Source organism: Salvelinus fontinalis, chromosome 33 (assembly GCF_029448725.1).
Source record: "Salvelinus fontinalis isolate EN_2023a chromosome 33, ASM2944872v1, whole genome shotgun sequence".
NCBI classification, from domain to species: Eukaryota; Metazoa; Chordata; class Actinopteri; order Salmoniformes; family Salmonidae; genus Salvelinus; species Salvelinus fontinalis.
The window spans coordinates 4,211,285-4,225,566 of record NC_074697.1 but is presented as its reverse complement, the minus strand read 5'-3'; the positions used below and the strand labels follow the sequence as shown (position 1 = coordinate 4,225,566).

Sequence of the window (14,282 nt, the reverse complement as noted above, 5' to 3'; positions counted from 1 at the left end):
CCTGGTTGTTGGGAAGGTTGGCATGGTACTCTCTCTGGTTGTTGGGAAGGTTGCCATGGTACTCTCTCTGGTTGTTGGGAAGGTTAGCATGGTACTCTCTCTTTTTGTTGGGAAGGTTGGCATGGTACTCTGGTTGTTGGGAAGGTTGGCATGGTACTCTCTCTGGTTGTTGGGAAGGTTGGAATGGTACTCTCTCTGGTTGTAGGGAAGGTTGGCATGGTACTCTCTCTGGTTGTTCGGAAGGTGGCATGGTACTTTCTCTGGTTGTTGGGAAGGTTGCCATGGTACTCTCTCTGGTTGTTGGGAAGGTTGCCATGGTACTTTCTCTGGTTGTTTGGAAGGTTGCCATGGTACTCTCTCTGGTTGTTGGGAAGGTGGCATGGTACTTTCTCTGGTTGTTGGGAAGGTTGGCATGGTACCTTCTCTGGTTGTTGGGAAGGTTGACATGGTACTCTCTCTGGTTGTTGGGAAGGTTGGCATGGTACTCTCTCTGGTTGTTGGGAAGGTTGACATGGTACTCTCTCTGGTTGTTGGGAAGGTTGGCATGGTACTCTGGTTGTTGGGAAGGTTGGCATGGTACTCTGGTTGTTGGGAAGGTTGCCATGGTACTCTCTCTGGTTGTTGGGAAGGTTGGCATGGTACTCTCTGGTTGTTAGGAAGGTTGGCATGGTACTCTCTCTGGTTGTTGGGAAGGTTGGCATGGTACTCTCTCTGGTTGTTAGGAAGGTTGGCATGGTACTCTCTCTGGTTGTTCGGAAGGTTGGCATGGTACTCTCTCTGGTTGTTGGGAAGGTTGGCATGGTACTCTCTCTGGTTGTTGGGAAGGTTGCATGGTACTTTCTCTGGTTGTTGGGAAGGTTGGCATGGTATTCAGGTTATATACCTCATTCACTACAGTTTAGCCATACTCTGACAATAAAATAAATATGTTAAATTGGACTTAGTTCATAATTTAAAAAAAACAACCGATTCATTTTCTAGTTATATATTGTTTTATTTTCAACAATTAAACGTTCATACCTGAAATACTTAAAATGTCAAAATAAAGTACATTATCATGAGAAATATGACTAAACAATTATGCATTCATGCTGATTTTGTTGAACATTTTCCCATCATCATCTTTTTAGTGTTTTTCTCTGGTTTCATTAAAATGATATAACATTTAGGTGCAAATATACAGAAAAGCAACCCAAAGCTTGAGGACAGAATTGCAAATATCTCCACAGCTACAGTGAATTTCCCAGGAGAGCTGACATAAGCTGGGATAAAGGTGATCCAGACTGCACAGAATATGAGCATGCTGAAGGTGATGAATTTGGCCTCATTGAAGTTATCAGGCAGCTTCCGAGCCAGAAAAGCCAGCACAAAGCACAAGAGAGACAGGAGTCCTATATAGCCCAACACAGCCCAGAAACCAATAGCTGAACCCACATCACACTCTAGAATGATCTTTTCCTTGTAGGTCGTGAAGTTTTTAATGGGAAAGGGAGGGGACAGGACCAACCACAGAGTGCATATCAAAGCCTGGACAAACGTGAAGGACACTACAGTCAATCTCTGCTGTGGAGGACCAAACCATTTCATGACATTACTGGCTGGAAGTGTAGCCCTGAAGGCCATCAACACCACTATTGTTTTCCCCAGAACACAAGAGATGCAGAGGACGAAGGTGATCCCAAACGCTGTGTGACGCAGCATACAGGACCACTCAGAGGGCCGGCCAATGAAAGTAAGAGAACACAGAAAACACATAGCCAAGGAGAAGAGCAGCAGGAAGCTCAGCTCAGAGTTGTTGGCCCTGACGATGGGGGTTTTCTTGTTTCTGAAGAAAATAAATGCCACAATACTAGTCATACATGTTCCTAGCAGGGAGACAGCAGTCAGCAACACTCCCATGATTTCTTCATAGGAGAGAAATTCTATTTCCTTCTTTTCACACATATCTCTCTTCTTATTGGTCCAAAACTCAGGATGACATTGATCACAGGTGACAGAATCTATAAAAAGCAAAAGGAATGTAATACGTTTAATAAAGACTACAGACAAACTATTATTCATTCCAGGATAACAGTGTAGGTCGTTTTGTTTTTCTCTTATCACTGTTTTACTGATTAGTTCCTACCTGTGTTATTACTTATTTCTCCCTCTGCACATTGGATACAGTCATAACAGCATACAGGCTTTCCTTTCTGTACAGCCTTACGAGTGCCTGGGGGACAGCTCTCACTGCACACTGACACAGGCACCTGTAAAAAAAAAAAAGCATTGGTGGTATACATTAGAGAACATGGTGACACAATCCACTACTCTGTGTACTGTTACAAATGATAGCCTGCAACACATAGCGTGTATTTGACATTCAATTAGTCCCACCAGCTTTGCATTCTGTGTCCACACTAAGGAGCTGTTGTTGATGGTGAGTTGCCTGTCTGCAGGTAGGGAGGCATCGTAGAGACCCACGGTAACAAACTCCACGTTGCCGTCCTCCTTCGGCTGCCAGTTGATGATGTCATACTTGGCAGTAACGTCTCCTTTCTCGTTGAAATACACCTCCTCCCCCTCCTTTGTCTTGAAACGCACATGTTTTATGTGCTCGAGAATCTAAGGAGACATAACAATAACAGGAATAATAATAACATATCAGGAATGTTCACAAGCCAGCTTTTTTGTGCAGTTTGAACAGAAATGTCCGTCATATGAAAATCTGAGTTACACTTCAAAGTTTGTGCTCATCAACTCACTGTCTGTGGATCAGGCTGTGTCTTGTTGCCACATGTCTCCCCACAGCCCCAAACATTATGGAGGGCATGGGCCACAGCCAGAACTCCTTTATAGACATTATTAAAGATAGCCATTAGAGACAGATCAGTGAAGATGTTCTGTAACCCAGACAGATTCTCCCTGCCTGTACACTCTCGCTGAGACTGACCCGTCTCGGACTCTGAGCTCTCACCCTGCCTGAAGCGACAGTCAAACAGAGCCTCCCAGAACTCAGTGAACATGCTGCTGTCAATGCCGGCCGAGATAAGCGGTCTCACGTCCAGGATGAACTCTCCCAGCCCTGTGACATGGGCTTTGGCGATGGACAGGCCTATGGCTCCGTTCAGGACGTGGTGGGCCTCCACCCTGGCGATGTAGGAGTCAATGATCCATCCCTCGGAGCCCACCCACTGGTAGCCTGTCAGATTGTGGCGGGCAAATTGCTTCACCAGCAAGTCTAGGTCCAGGAAGGAGAGGAAAGCGACAATGACCTTGGATTTGGACGTCTTGATGCTCTCTATGACCCTCTGCAGCTTCTCCTCAGGGTCTGTCCTAAAGAAGGCCACAGAGTACTCCAGACAGATCCCCAGCTGCTCTGCCGTCTCAATGAACGTGGCCATGCCGTTGTTTCCATAGTCGTCGTTGGTTCGGATGGCGCCCACCCAAGTCCAGCCAAAGTGCTTGACCAGCTGGGCCAGGGCTCTGCTCTGGTAGTGGTCACTGGGGATGGTTCTGAAGAAGGAGGGGTACTTGACTTTATTACTCAGACACCCACATGTGGCAAAGTGGCTGATCTGAGGATAAAAATAGTACAGGAGTAACAATAGACAACCAATTAGGACATACAACTATCTATCGGCAGTATAAGAATAGGCAACACATCCAAATACTACTATTTAGGGGAGAAAGCATTTTTCAAAAGGTTTTTAATGACTACCAATGAGCATGTTTTGAATTAATGTATAGAACATCTTAATGCACTGATACCCTCTTGACTCCTAACCCTGCCCACTACCTACCATCGGGATATGGAAGGGACCGAGGACGGTAGCAGTGGCCATGCTGGGTGAGGAGGAGTCCTCCCCCATGATGGCCTGAACCTGGGCTGGTCTGGAGCAACCTGAACCCTCTGTGGCTGTCTCCTGGTTCCCGTTAGCCAGCGCCAGGGCCACCCTCACCCCTCTGGCTATGGAGCCACATGAGTCATAGATCTTATAGCCTAGAGAGACACCGGGCAACAGGGATGTGCTGTTGTTGATCTCCTCTATGGCAAACAGCATAGCCTGGGTAAACTGGAACGCTCTGAAATTCAGACTGGTTCCAACATGACAGTTGTTAATGTCAGGGTTTGGGGTTCAAATGTTCCCTGACTAAAATGAACAATATTTTCTCCTTAATTAATAAATATTGCAAAAATATTTTGTATGAAATTATTCTAGAGATACATTATTGAAACCAATAATTGTTGACAACCATAGTACAAAAAGAAGGAATTTGCTATTTTCTTAATATGTATGTTATTCTTAAAACTTACCCATAGTATTTTCCCTGAATTTCAATATTATGCCAACTTCATTCCTGCCAGTAGTTTACCTGGTGCACTGCAGAGGTGGTGGGCTCTGTGTGTAGTTCAGCTCTCTGTTCTGCCAGCTGCTGTGGAATGAGAAGATGCCTCCCAGAATGATGTCTCCGTCCTTGGCCAGCTGTGGATACTCTGGTCCTCCTCTCCGCCTGCACACCACCAGGTCATCTGGCTCTGCCCTGGATAGAGCAACCACCAGAACCAGCTGTAGCATCGCCCAGCCCTGCTCTGGCCACCTATGTGTGGACAGCATACCTGACACTGCTAGGCTTCTGTAGCGTGCTAGGCTGGCATTACAGGTGCCCAACAAAGGGATGGCATTGGTGAAACTGATATTTATACGTTGCGGCACAGTGTGACACAATCATACTCCACCAGGGAATGAGCACCATTGGGCATCAGTGAGGGAGGTGCTGCATTGTGTCATGATAACAGCACTGTATTGATTACCGGAAAATTACTGGCATGTTTAGTGTGGAGTTGTTTTAAGAAGGTCATTCCAAGGATGATTATGACACTGTATTGATTAGTAGAAAATTACTGGTATGATTAGTGTGGAATTGTTTTAAGAAGGCCATACCAAGGATCATGTAGCCATTTGATTTTGAATTTTAAGACCCCATGAAGTATCCCAAAAATATCCACCCCAAAATAGTTGATGAAACATTGAATTTGGCCTTACTGCTAATAGCCCATACAAATGCGTTGAATAACATAGTCACTACATGGTACAATAGAAAGTCCCCCCACAAAATCTAAAGGAAGTTTGTTTTGAAGTGTCTGTATTATATCTGAAAGATATGAAAAAGATCAGGAAATTTAACAATTTATTTGTCGCACTAATTTGTCTCCATGTAACCTAACAAAATGTGGAAAAAGTCAAGGGGTCTGAATACTTTCTGAATGCACCGCATATATAATATAATATATATAATATAGATTCAGTGCATTCGGAAAGTATTCTGACCCCTTGAATTTTTCCACATTTTGTTACTTTACAGCCTAATTCTAAAATTGATAAAATGGGGTTTTCCCCCTCATCAATCTACACACAATACCCCATATTGTAACGGCTTTCTTCTGTGGACGGAGGAGAGGACCAAAGCGCAGCGTGCTTAGTGTTCAACATGTTTAATAAAGACGATATACGTGAACACTACAAAATACAAAACAACAAATGTGAAAAACCGAAACAGTCCTTTCTGGTGCATAGACACAAAGACAGAAGACAACCACCCACAAAACCCAACACAAAACAGGCTACCTAAATACGGTTCCCAATCAGAGACAATGACAAACACCTGCCTCTGATTGAGAACCATATCAGGCCAAACAACAAACCCAACATAGAAACACAAAACATAGAATGCCCACTCAGCTCATGTCCTGACCAACACTAAAACAAAGAAAACACAAAAGAACTATGGTCAGAACGTGACACATATTGACAAAGCAAAAACAGGTACTTTTTTTGTTGTTTAAATTTCTTACAAAACATTATAATATTTTCACATTTACAAAAGTATTCAAACCCTTTACTCAGTACTTTGTTGAAGCACCATTGGCAGTGATTACAGCCTTAAGTCCTCTTGGGTATGAGGCTACACACTTGGCACACCTGTATTTGGGGAGTTTATCCCATTCTTCTCTGCATATCCTCTCAAGCTCTGTCAGGTTGGATGGGGAGCATTGCTGCACAGGTATTTTCAGGTCTCTCCAGAGATGTTCGATTGGGTTCAAGTCCGAGCTCTGGTTGGGCCTCGCAAGGACATTCACAGGCTTGTCCCGAAGCCACTGCTGAGTTGTATTGGCTGTGTGCTTAGGGATGTTGTCCTGTTGGATGGTGAACCTTCAACCCCGTCTGATGTCCTGAACGCTCTGGCCAGGTTAACATCAAGGATCTTTCTGTACTTTGCTCCATTCATCTTTCCCTCAATCCTGACTAGTCTCCCAGTCCCTGCTGCTGAAAACATCCCCACAGCATGATGCTGCCACCACCATGCTTCACCGTAAGGATGGTGCCAGGTTTCCTCTAGACGTGAGTCTGACGCTTGGCTTTCAGATCAAATAGTTCAATCTTGGTTTCATCAGACCAGAAAATCTTGTTTCTCATGGTGTGAAAGTCCTTTAGGTGCCTTTTGGCAAGCTCCAAGCGGGCTGTGATGTGCCTTTTACTGAAGAGTGGCTTCCGTCTGGCAACTCTACCATAAAGGCCTGATTGGTGATGCAGAGATGGTTGTCCCTCTGGAAGGTTCTCCCATCTCCAAAAGAGGAACTCTGGAGCTCTGTCAGTGACCATCGGGTTCGTAGTCACCTCTCTGACCAAGGCCCTTCTCCACCCGATTGCTCAGTTTGGCCAGGAGGCCACCTCTAGGAAGAGTCTTGGTGGTACAAAACTTATTCCATTTAAGAATGATGGAGGTCACTGTGTTCTTGGGGGATCTTCAATGCTGCAGAAATGTTTTGGTGCCCTTCCCCAGATCTGTGCCTCGACACAATCCTGTCTCGGAGCTCTACGGACAATTCCTTCAACCTCATGGTTTGGTTTTTGCTCTGACATGCTCTGTCAACTGTGGGATCTTATGTAGACAGGTGTGTGCCTTTCCAAATCATGTCCAATCAATTGAATTTACCACAGGTGGACTCCAATCAAGTTGTAGAAACATCTCAAGGATGATCAATTTCGAGTCTAATAGCAAAGGGTCTGAATACTTATGTAAATAAGGTAGTTCTGTTTTTTATTTTTTATAAATTTGACAAAAAAAATCTTAAAACCTGTTTTCGCTTTGTCATTGTAGGGTATTGCGTGTAGATTGATGAGGGGAAGAAAAACAATTTAATTAATTTGAGAACAAGGCTGTAATGTAACAAAATGTGGCAAAAGTCAAGGGGTCTATAAAGTTTCCTAATGCAATGTATATGTTCTGATTTCTAAGACATTCTAAGTCGTGTATCATTCACAACTAAAGTTGTCAAATAGCTCAAAAAAAAGTTCAATTACAATGTATTCTTCATACTTTACAATCAGATCAAATACATTAATGGCACAGGACTCCCAAGCATATCTTGTTAGCTAAATGAACAACCTACAGCCTATGGCATGGAGCATAGCCAGATAACATAGGCTTACAGTTGGCCAACTCATATTCTGTACTTCTGAAATGCGATTTCTTCATGTTTCTTAAGACCTTCCTAAAAATATATATAGGATTTATTGTGATGGTGTATATTCAATTGATTTATTAGACTTTTTAAATGTAGATAACCTAAAGGCGGCAGCTGCGTCTTGCATGTGGAGATGCTAAACGTGTTTATGTTAATTAACGGTCAATTACCGTGAGACCAGCAGTCTTTTGGATGACAATAACCGGCTGACAAATGTTCATAGTCCCTCCCTTGAATGTAAGATTTCGACCGCATGCTTCTTGTTAAAGGAAATTATATTTTGTAGGAAGTACTTACAGTGTTACACGTAATCTGTCTAATTTGAAAGGAATTAATGCCTTTGGGGGAAAGATTTAAAAAAAACTAGAATTACACCAAAGTTATATAGTACAACTGAGGGGAAAGGGTGGAAATGCTTCCTGCTCTAACCCGATTTTGTTTTGTTAGTAACACTTTGAGCTCTTTTCAACTGAAGGGTCCCAACTTCCTATTTCGCCTTTATTTAACTAGGCAAGTCAGTTAAGAACAAATTCTTATTTTGAATGACAGCCTAGGAACAGTGGGTTAATCACCTTGTTCAAGGGCAAAACAACAGAAGTTTTACCTTGTCAGCTCGGTGATTTGATCTTGCAACCTTTCGGTTACTAGTCCAACACTCTAACCACTAGGCTACCTGTCGCCCCGACATGTGATGAAACACACATGTAAAACCCCAAAATATTACCCAAGTGACAGGGCTTTTCTCGGGTTGAGGGGGAACTTTTTTAAACCTCTACGGGATAGGTGTCCCTAAACCGGGACGGTTGTTGCTAATGTGCACTAATTTGACTAGAATGACGTTGTGAACAACAGACAACTTTCCGTGACATAGACATGTCTTACATGGGCAGAAAGCTTAAATGCGTGTTAATCTAACTGCAGTGTCCAATTTACAGTAGCTATTACAGTGAAAAAATACCATGTTGTTGTTTGAGGACAATGCACAACTACAAAACACTTTTATCACTGGAACATGTTTGATACATTCACCTCTGAAGTTAAATCATGTACTTACATTCAGTAATCTTGCTCTGATTTGTTTATCCTGATGGTCCCAGAGATAAAAATGTAGCGTGGTTTTGTTTGATAAAATCTATTTTTATATTCAAATGTATGAACTGGGTTCTACAGTTTGAACCCCTGCTGTCTCTGGTCCCACACCCACCCCGCCCGGCCATCTAGATGTGTGAAGGTTTGTGACTTTTCTGCAGGGAAGCTAATTATCCATGATGTATGACATTCCTGGGAGTGTGTAAACGTTCATTTTTTATTATCATAGGATTTTTGTATGTTCTCTATAGTTATGTACTTGAAAATGTATAAATTGACCAATTTGGCACATTTGGGCAAACTCCTGGCATACTTGAGGCAAAATATAGTGTGGTAATGTAATGCTTCACTGGCACAGTCTGTAACTTTGCACACACTGCTTCCATCTGGTGGCCAAAATCTGACATACACCTAAACTCCTATCTGATTGTATTGTGTTTCTCTTGCATTTCAATGATTTAGAAAAATATATACACTACCGTTCAAAAGTTTGGGGTCACTTAGAAATGTTCTTGTTTTTGAAAGACACATTTTGTGTCCATTAAAATAACATCAAATTGATCAGAAATACAGTGTAGACAATGTTAACCTTTTACGGGGGCAGCCCGACACCGGTACATTTATGACAACATCCAGCTCAAAGTGCAGGGCGCGAAATTCAAAATCTTTTTTTTTTTTTATATTTAACTTTCACACATTAACAAGTCCAAGACACCAGATGAAAGGTGCACATCTTGTGAATCAAGCCAACATGTCCGATTTTTAAAATGTTTTACAGGGAAGACAAAAAATGTAAATCTATTAGCTAAGCACGTTAGCAAAAGACACAACTTTTTCTAACTCCATCAGTTTCTTACTCCATCAGGTGCTATCACAAATTCGACCAAATAAAGATATAAATAGCCACTAACCAAGAAACAAATTCATCCGATGACAGTCTGATAACATATTTATTGTATAGCATATGTTTTGTTCGAAAAATTAGCATATTTCATGTATTAACCATAGTTTACATTTCAGCTACAATCCGAAATTGCACCAAAAGCAGCCATAATATTTACAGACACCAACGTCAAACAGCTAATTACTCATCATAAAACATTTCTGAAAAATACATAGTCTGCAGCAATTGAAAGACAGGCATCTTGTGATTCCAAACAATATTTCCGATTTATTAAATGTTTTACAGCGCAAACAAAATGTATCGCTATATTAGCGTAGCTACAATAGACAGAAATAATTGGGCGCCCACGGCCAATTCACATGCACGACAGATATATGAAATAACATCATAAAATGGGTCTTACTTTTGCTGATCTTTTATCAGAATGTTGAAGAACGTGTCCTCTGTCCAGATGAGTCGTTGTTTCGATTCAGAATGGCAAATGTCCCTCTTCAATTAGCATTGGCACTAGCGTAGTGGCATAAATTTCTCCAACGTAAACACAGTCAGAGGACGGAACACGGCAAAACTCCCGAATAAAGTTTCAATAATCTGATTAAACTATATTGAAAAAACATACAATACGATGATATGGTCACATGTATCAAAAAAAAATTGAGCCGGAGACGTTAGCCGTTCGTTACCAAGGCAAAACAGAAGTCCATCCCACTTCCTCCAGAGTACCGGAAGTGGACGGTCAGGACAAATAAATAGTTTTTTTTCCAACACAGAACAAGATGAGCAGAAAACTTTCTTCTCTGACATCCTCTTTACACCAATAGGAAGGCGTATAGATTGTCAGCAGACTCCTAAGTGTTAAGACCATGTATAGGCATCAAATTGAAAAGAGCATCGATTTCTGACATTTTACTTCCTGGTCAGGAAAAGTGCTGCAGAAGGACTTCTGTTTCACTCAGAGAAATAATTCCAACTCTTTTAGAAACTAGAAAGTGTTTTCTATCCAAAAAGAATAATAATATTCATATTGTACGAGCAAGATTTGAGTAGGAGGCCGTTTGAAATGGGCACGATGTCACTGGCTACTCAACACTTTGCCTTGCAGCCATAAGAAGTTTTTAATATTGTAAATGACCATTGTAGCTGGAAACGGCAGAGTTTTAACCTGTTGAGGATGGGGGCGCTGTTGTGACTATTTATGCTAATCGTGTAATTTTTGAAACGGCTTCCCACAAAATCCTTGATCGTACAATATGCATATTATTATTATTATTGGATAGAAAACAGTCTATAGTTTCTATAGGAGTTGAAATTTTGTCTCTAAGTGGAACAGAGCCCATTCTACAGCAATTTCCCTGACATGGAGTCAGATTTCAGAAATTTTGGCCCCTGATCTGGAGTCAGTTAAAAGGGCACTGTTATTGCTATGACTATACGGACACTGCTTACGTCTTCCCCTGGATGCCTTTACGTGATGACGATTTGAATGGGGTCGATTGCGCGTTCACAGGCACTACAAATTGAAAAACCCTGAGGCTAGTCACTCTTTTGGAGCTGCGTCATGCGCCTAGAGGACACCGACCCACACCTGTTCCAAGCATTAGTGGAGGGAGTAATATTACTCGGGTCATGTTTCTACTCGTTATGGGAGTTAATTAAAAACATCATAAGGTAGTTAATTTAAAGCGTTTTATAGCAATTTATATCCGTTTAGTGCGATTTTGGGACATTTATTTCTGAAACGCTGTGAATTGCTGGGCACGCTTCCAGTTCATCCCGAACGCAGTTGGCATTTCCACATGGCAAGAGGACAGCTTTCCACCAAAAGACGATTACTCCCAAGAAAGGATCCTTTGCCCAAGATACTGATGGAAGAACAGCTCAAAGTAGGACATTTTTATTATGATAAATCGTGTTTCTGTCGAAAAATGTTAGTGGCTTAGGACGCCATGTTTTTTGACGTAGCTTCGCTTGGCGCAAATTGTATTGAAAAGTAAGGATAAATTAAAAAATGTAATTCCGCGATTGTATTAAGAATTAAATTGTCTATCAATCCCTGTCCACCCTATATTTTTTAGTCACGTTTATGAGTATTTATGTATAAGAGTAGATCACTGTCTAAGTGGCGCACGGACATTTTCTCACCAGCTTGGCTACATTTCACATTGTCTAACCATGATTTTGGTGGCTAAATATAAACATTTTCGATCAAACTCTATATGAATTGTGTAATATGATGTTACAGGAGTGTCATCTGAAGAATTCTGAGAAGGTTGTTGAAAAAATTAATATATTTTGGCGATGTTGACTTTTATCGCTCACTTTGGCTAGAATCAATGCTGGGCTGCTATGTGCTATGTGCTTTGCTAATATAACGATTTATTGTGTTTTCGCTGTAAGACACTTAGAAAATCTGAAATAATGTCTGTATTCACAGGATCTGTGTCTTTCGATTCGTGTATGCTGTGTATTTTTACGAAATGTTTGATGATTAGTAAGTAGGTAAACACGTTGCTCTAAGTAGTTTTTCTATTCCATTTGTGACGGTGGGTGCAATTGTAACCTATGCCATCTACCTGAAATATGCACTTTTTTCTAACAAAACCTATCCCATACCATAAATATGTTATCAGACTGTCATCTGAAGAGTTTTTTTCTTGGTTAGGGGCTATAAATATCTTAGTTTAGCAGAATTGGTGATAGCTACTGGTGTTGGTGGACAAATAAAAGATGGTGGATTATGCTAATGTGTTTTTAGGTAATAGATGTACATCTTTACATATTGTGTCTTCCCTGTAAAACATTTTAAAAATCGGACATGTTGGCTGGATTCACAAGATCTGTGTCTTTCATTAGCTGTATTGGACTTTAATGTGTGAAAGTTAAATATTTTAAAAAAATATTTTTTTTGAATTTCGCGGCTCTGCCTTTTCAGTGGGGGGGGGGGGGGAGTGCCGCTAGCGGCACTCTCATCCTAGACAGGTTAATGGATAGGCGTACAAATGCCCATTATCAGCAACCATCTTTTCTGTTTTCCAATAGCAGGTTGAGTTAGCTAATCCAAGTTTATCATTTTAAAAGGCTAATTGATCAATTGAAACCCCTTTTGCAATTATGTTAGCACAGCTGAAAACTGTTGTACTGATAAAGAAGCAATAAAACTGGCCTTCTTTAGACTAGTTGAGTATCTGGAGCATCAGTATTTGTGGGTTCGATTACAGGCTAAAAATGGCCAGAAACAAAGAACTTTGCTCTGAAACTCGTCAGTCTATTCTTGTTCTGAGAAATGAAGGATTTTCCATGCGAGAAATTGCCAACAGTTTGGGATCCACTGATCTAGGCTACTCATCATACATTAGGTTACAGATATATGTGATTGAGTAGACTTACACTTTGAAGTCGGAAGTTACACTTAGGTTGTAGTCAAAAAAATATATGTTTTTCAACCACTCCGCAACTGTCTGTTAACAAACTATAGTTTTGACAATTTGGTTAGGACATCTACTTTGTGTGTGAGACAAGTAATTTTTCCAACAATTGTTTACAGACTGATTATTTCACTGTATCACAATTCCAGTGGGTCAGAAGTTTACTTACACTAAGTTGACTGTGCCTTTAAACAGCTTGGAAAATTGCAAAAAATTATGTCATGGCTTTAGAAGCTTTTGATAGGCTAATTGACATCATTTGGGTCAATTGGAGGTGTACCTGTGGATTTATTTCAAGGCCTATATTCAAACTCAGTGGCTCTTTGCTTGACATCATGAAAAAATCTAAAGAAATTAGCCAAGACCTCAGAAAAAAAAGTGTAGACCTCCACAAGTCTGGTTCATCCTGGGAGCAATTTCCAAATGCATGTAGGTACCACGTTCATCTGTACAAACAATAGTACGCAAGAATAAACACCATGGGACCACGTAGCCGTCATACCGCTTAGGAAGGAGACGCATCCTAGAGCTGAACGTACTTTGATGCGAAAAGTGCAAATCAATCCCAGAACCTCAGCAAAGGACCCTTTGAAGATGCTAGAGGAAACAGGTACATAAGTATCTATATCCACAGTAAAACGAGTCCTATGTCGACATAACCTGAAAGGCCGCTCAGCAAGGAAGAAGCCACTGCTTCAAAACTGCCACAAAAAAAAACAGACTACGGTTTGCAACTGCACATGGGGACAAAGATCATACTTTTTGGAGAAAAGATGAAAGAAAAATAGAACTGTTTGCCCATACTGACCATCGTTATGTTTGGAAGAAAAAGGGGGAGACTTGCAAGCCGAAAAACACCATCCCAAACATGAAGCACGGGGTGGCAGCGTCATGTTGTGGGGGTGGTTTGCTGCAGGAGGGATTGGTGCACTTCACAAAATAGATGGCATCATGAGGCAGGATAATTATGTGGATATATTGAAGCAACATCTCAAGACATCAGTCAGGAAGTTAAAGCTTGGTCGCAAATGGGTCATCCAAATGGACAATGACCCCAAGCATACTTCCAAAGTTGTGGTAAAATGGCTTTTAAGGACAACAAAGTCAAGGTATTGGAGTGGCCGTCACAAAGCCCTGACCTCAATCCAATAGAACAATTGTGGGCAGCACTGAAAAACAATGTGCTAGCAAAGAGGCCTACAAACCTGACTCCGTTACACCAGGTCTGTCAGGAGGAATGGGACAAAATTCCCCCAAATTATTGTGGGAAGCTTGTGGAAGGCTACCTGAAATGTTTGACCCAAGTTAACTTCTTGCGACTATAGGGGGTGCTGTTTCAAATTAGCATAATTGT

The 14,282-nt window shown here is 41.4% G+C and overlaps 1 protein-coding gene across 1 annotated transcript; it reads right to left on the bottom strand.

Annotated features, from left to right (window-relative positions):
• Positions 1-1,086: 1,086 nt before the first annotated feature.
• Positions 1,087-4,058, bottom strand: LOC129832511 (extracellular calcium-sensing receptor). The gene is made up of 5 exons (XM_055896630.1): positions 3,783-4,058; positions 2,745-3,557; positions 2,377-2,604; positions 2,126-2,249; positions 1,087-2,000 (listed from the first exon to the last, which is right to left on the bottom strand). Exons 1-5 carry the CDS (start codon positions 4,041-4,043, stop codon positions 1,087-1,089), a joined length of 2,340 nt encoding a protein of 779 aa, XP_055752605.1. The 5' UTR covers positions 4,044-4,058.
• Between the last annotated feature and the right edge of the window lie 10,224 nt (positions 4,059-14,282).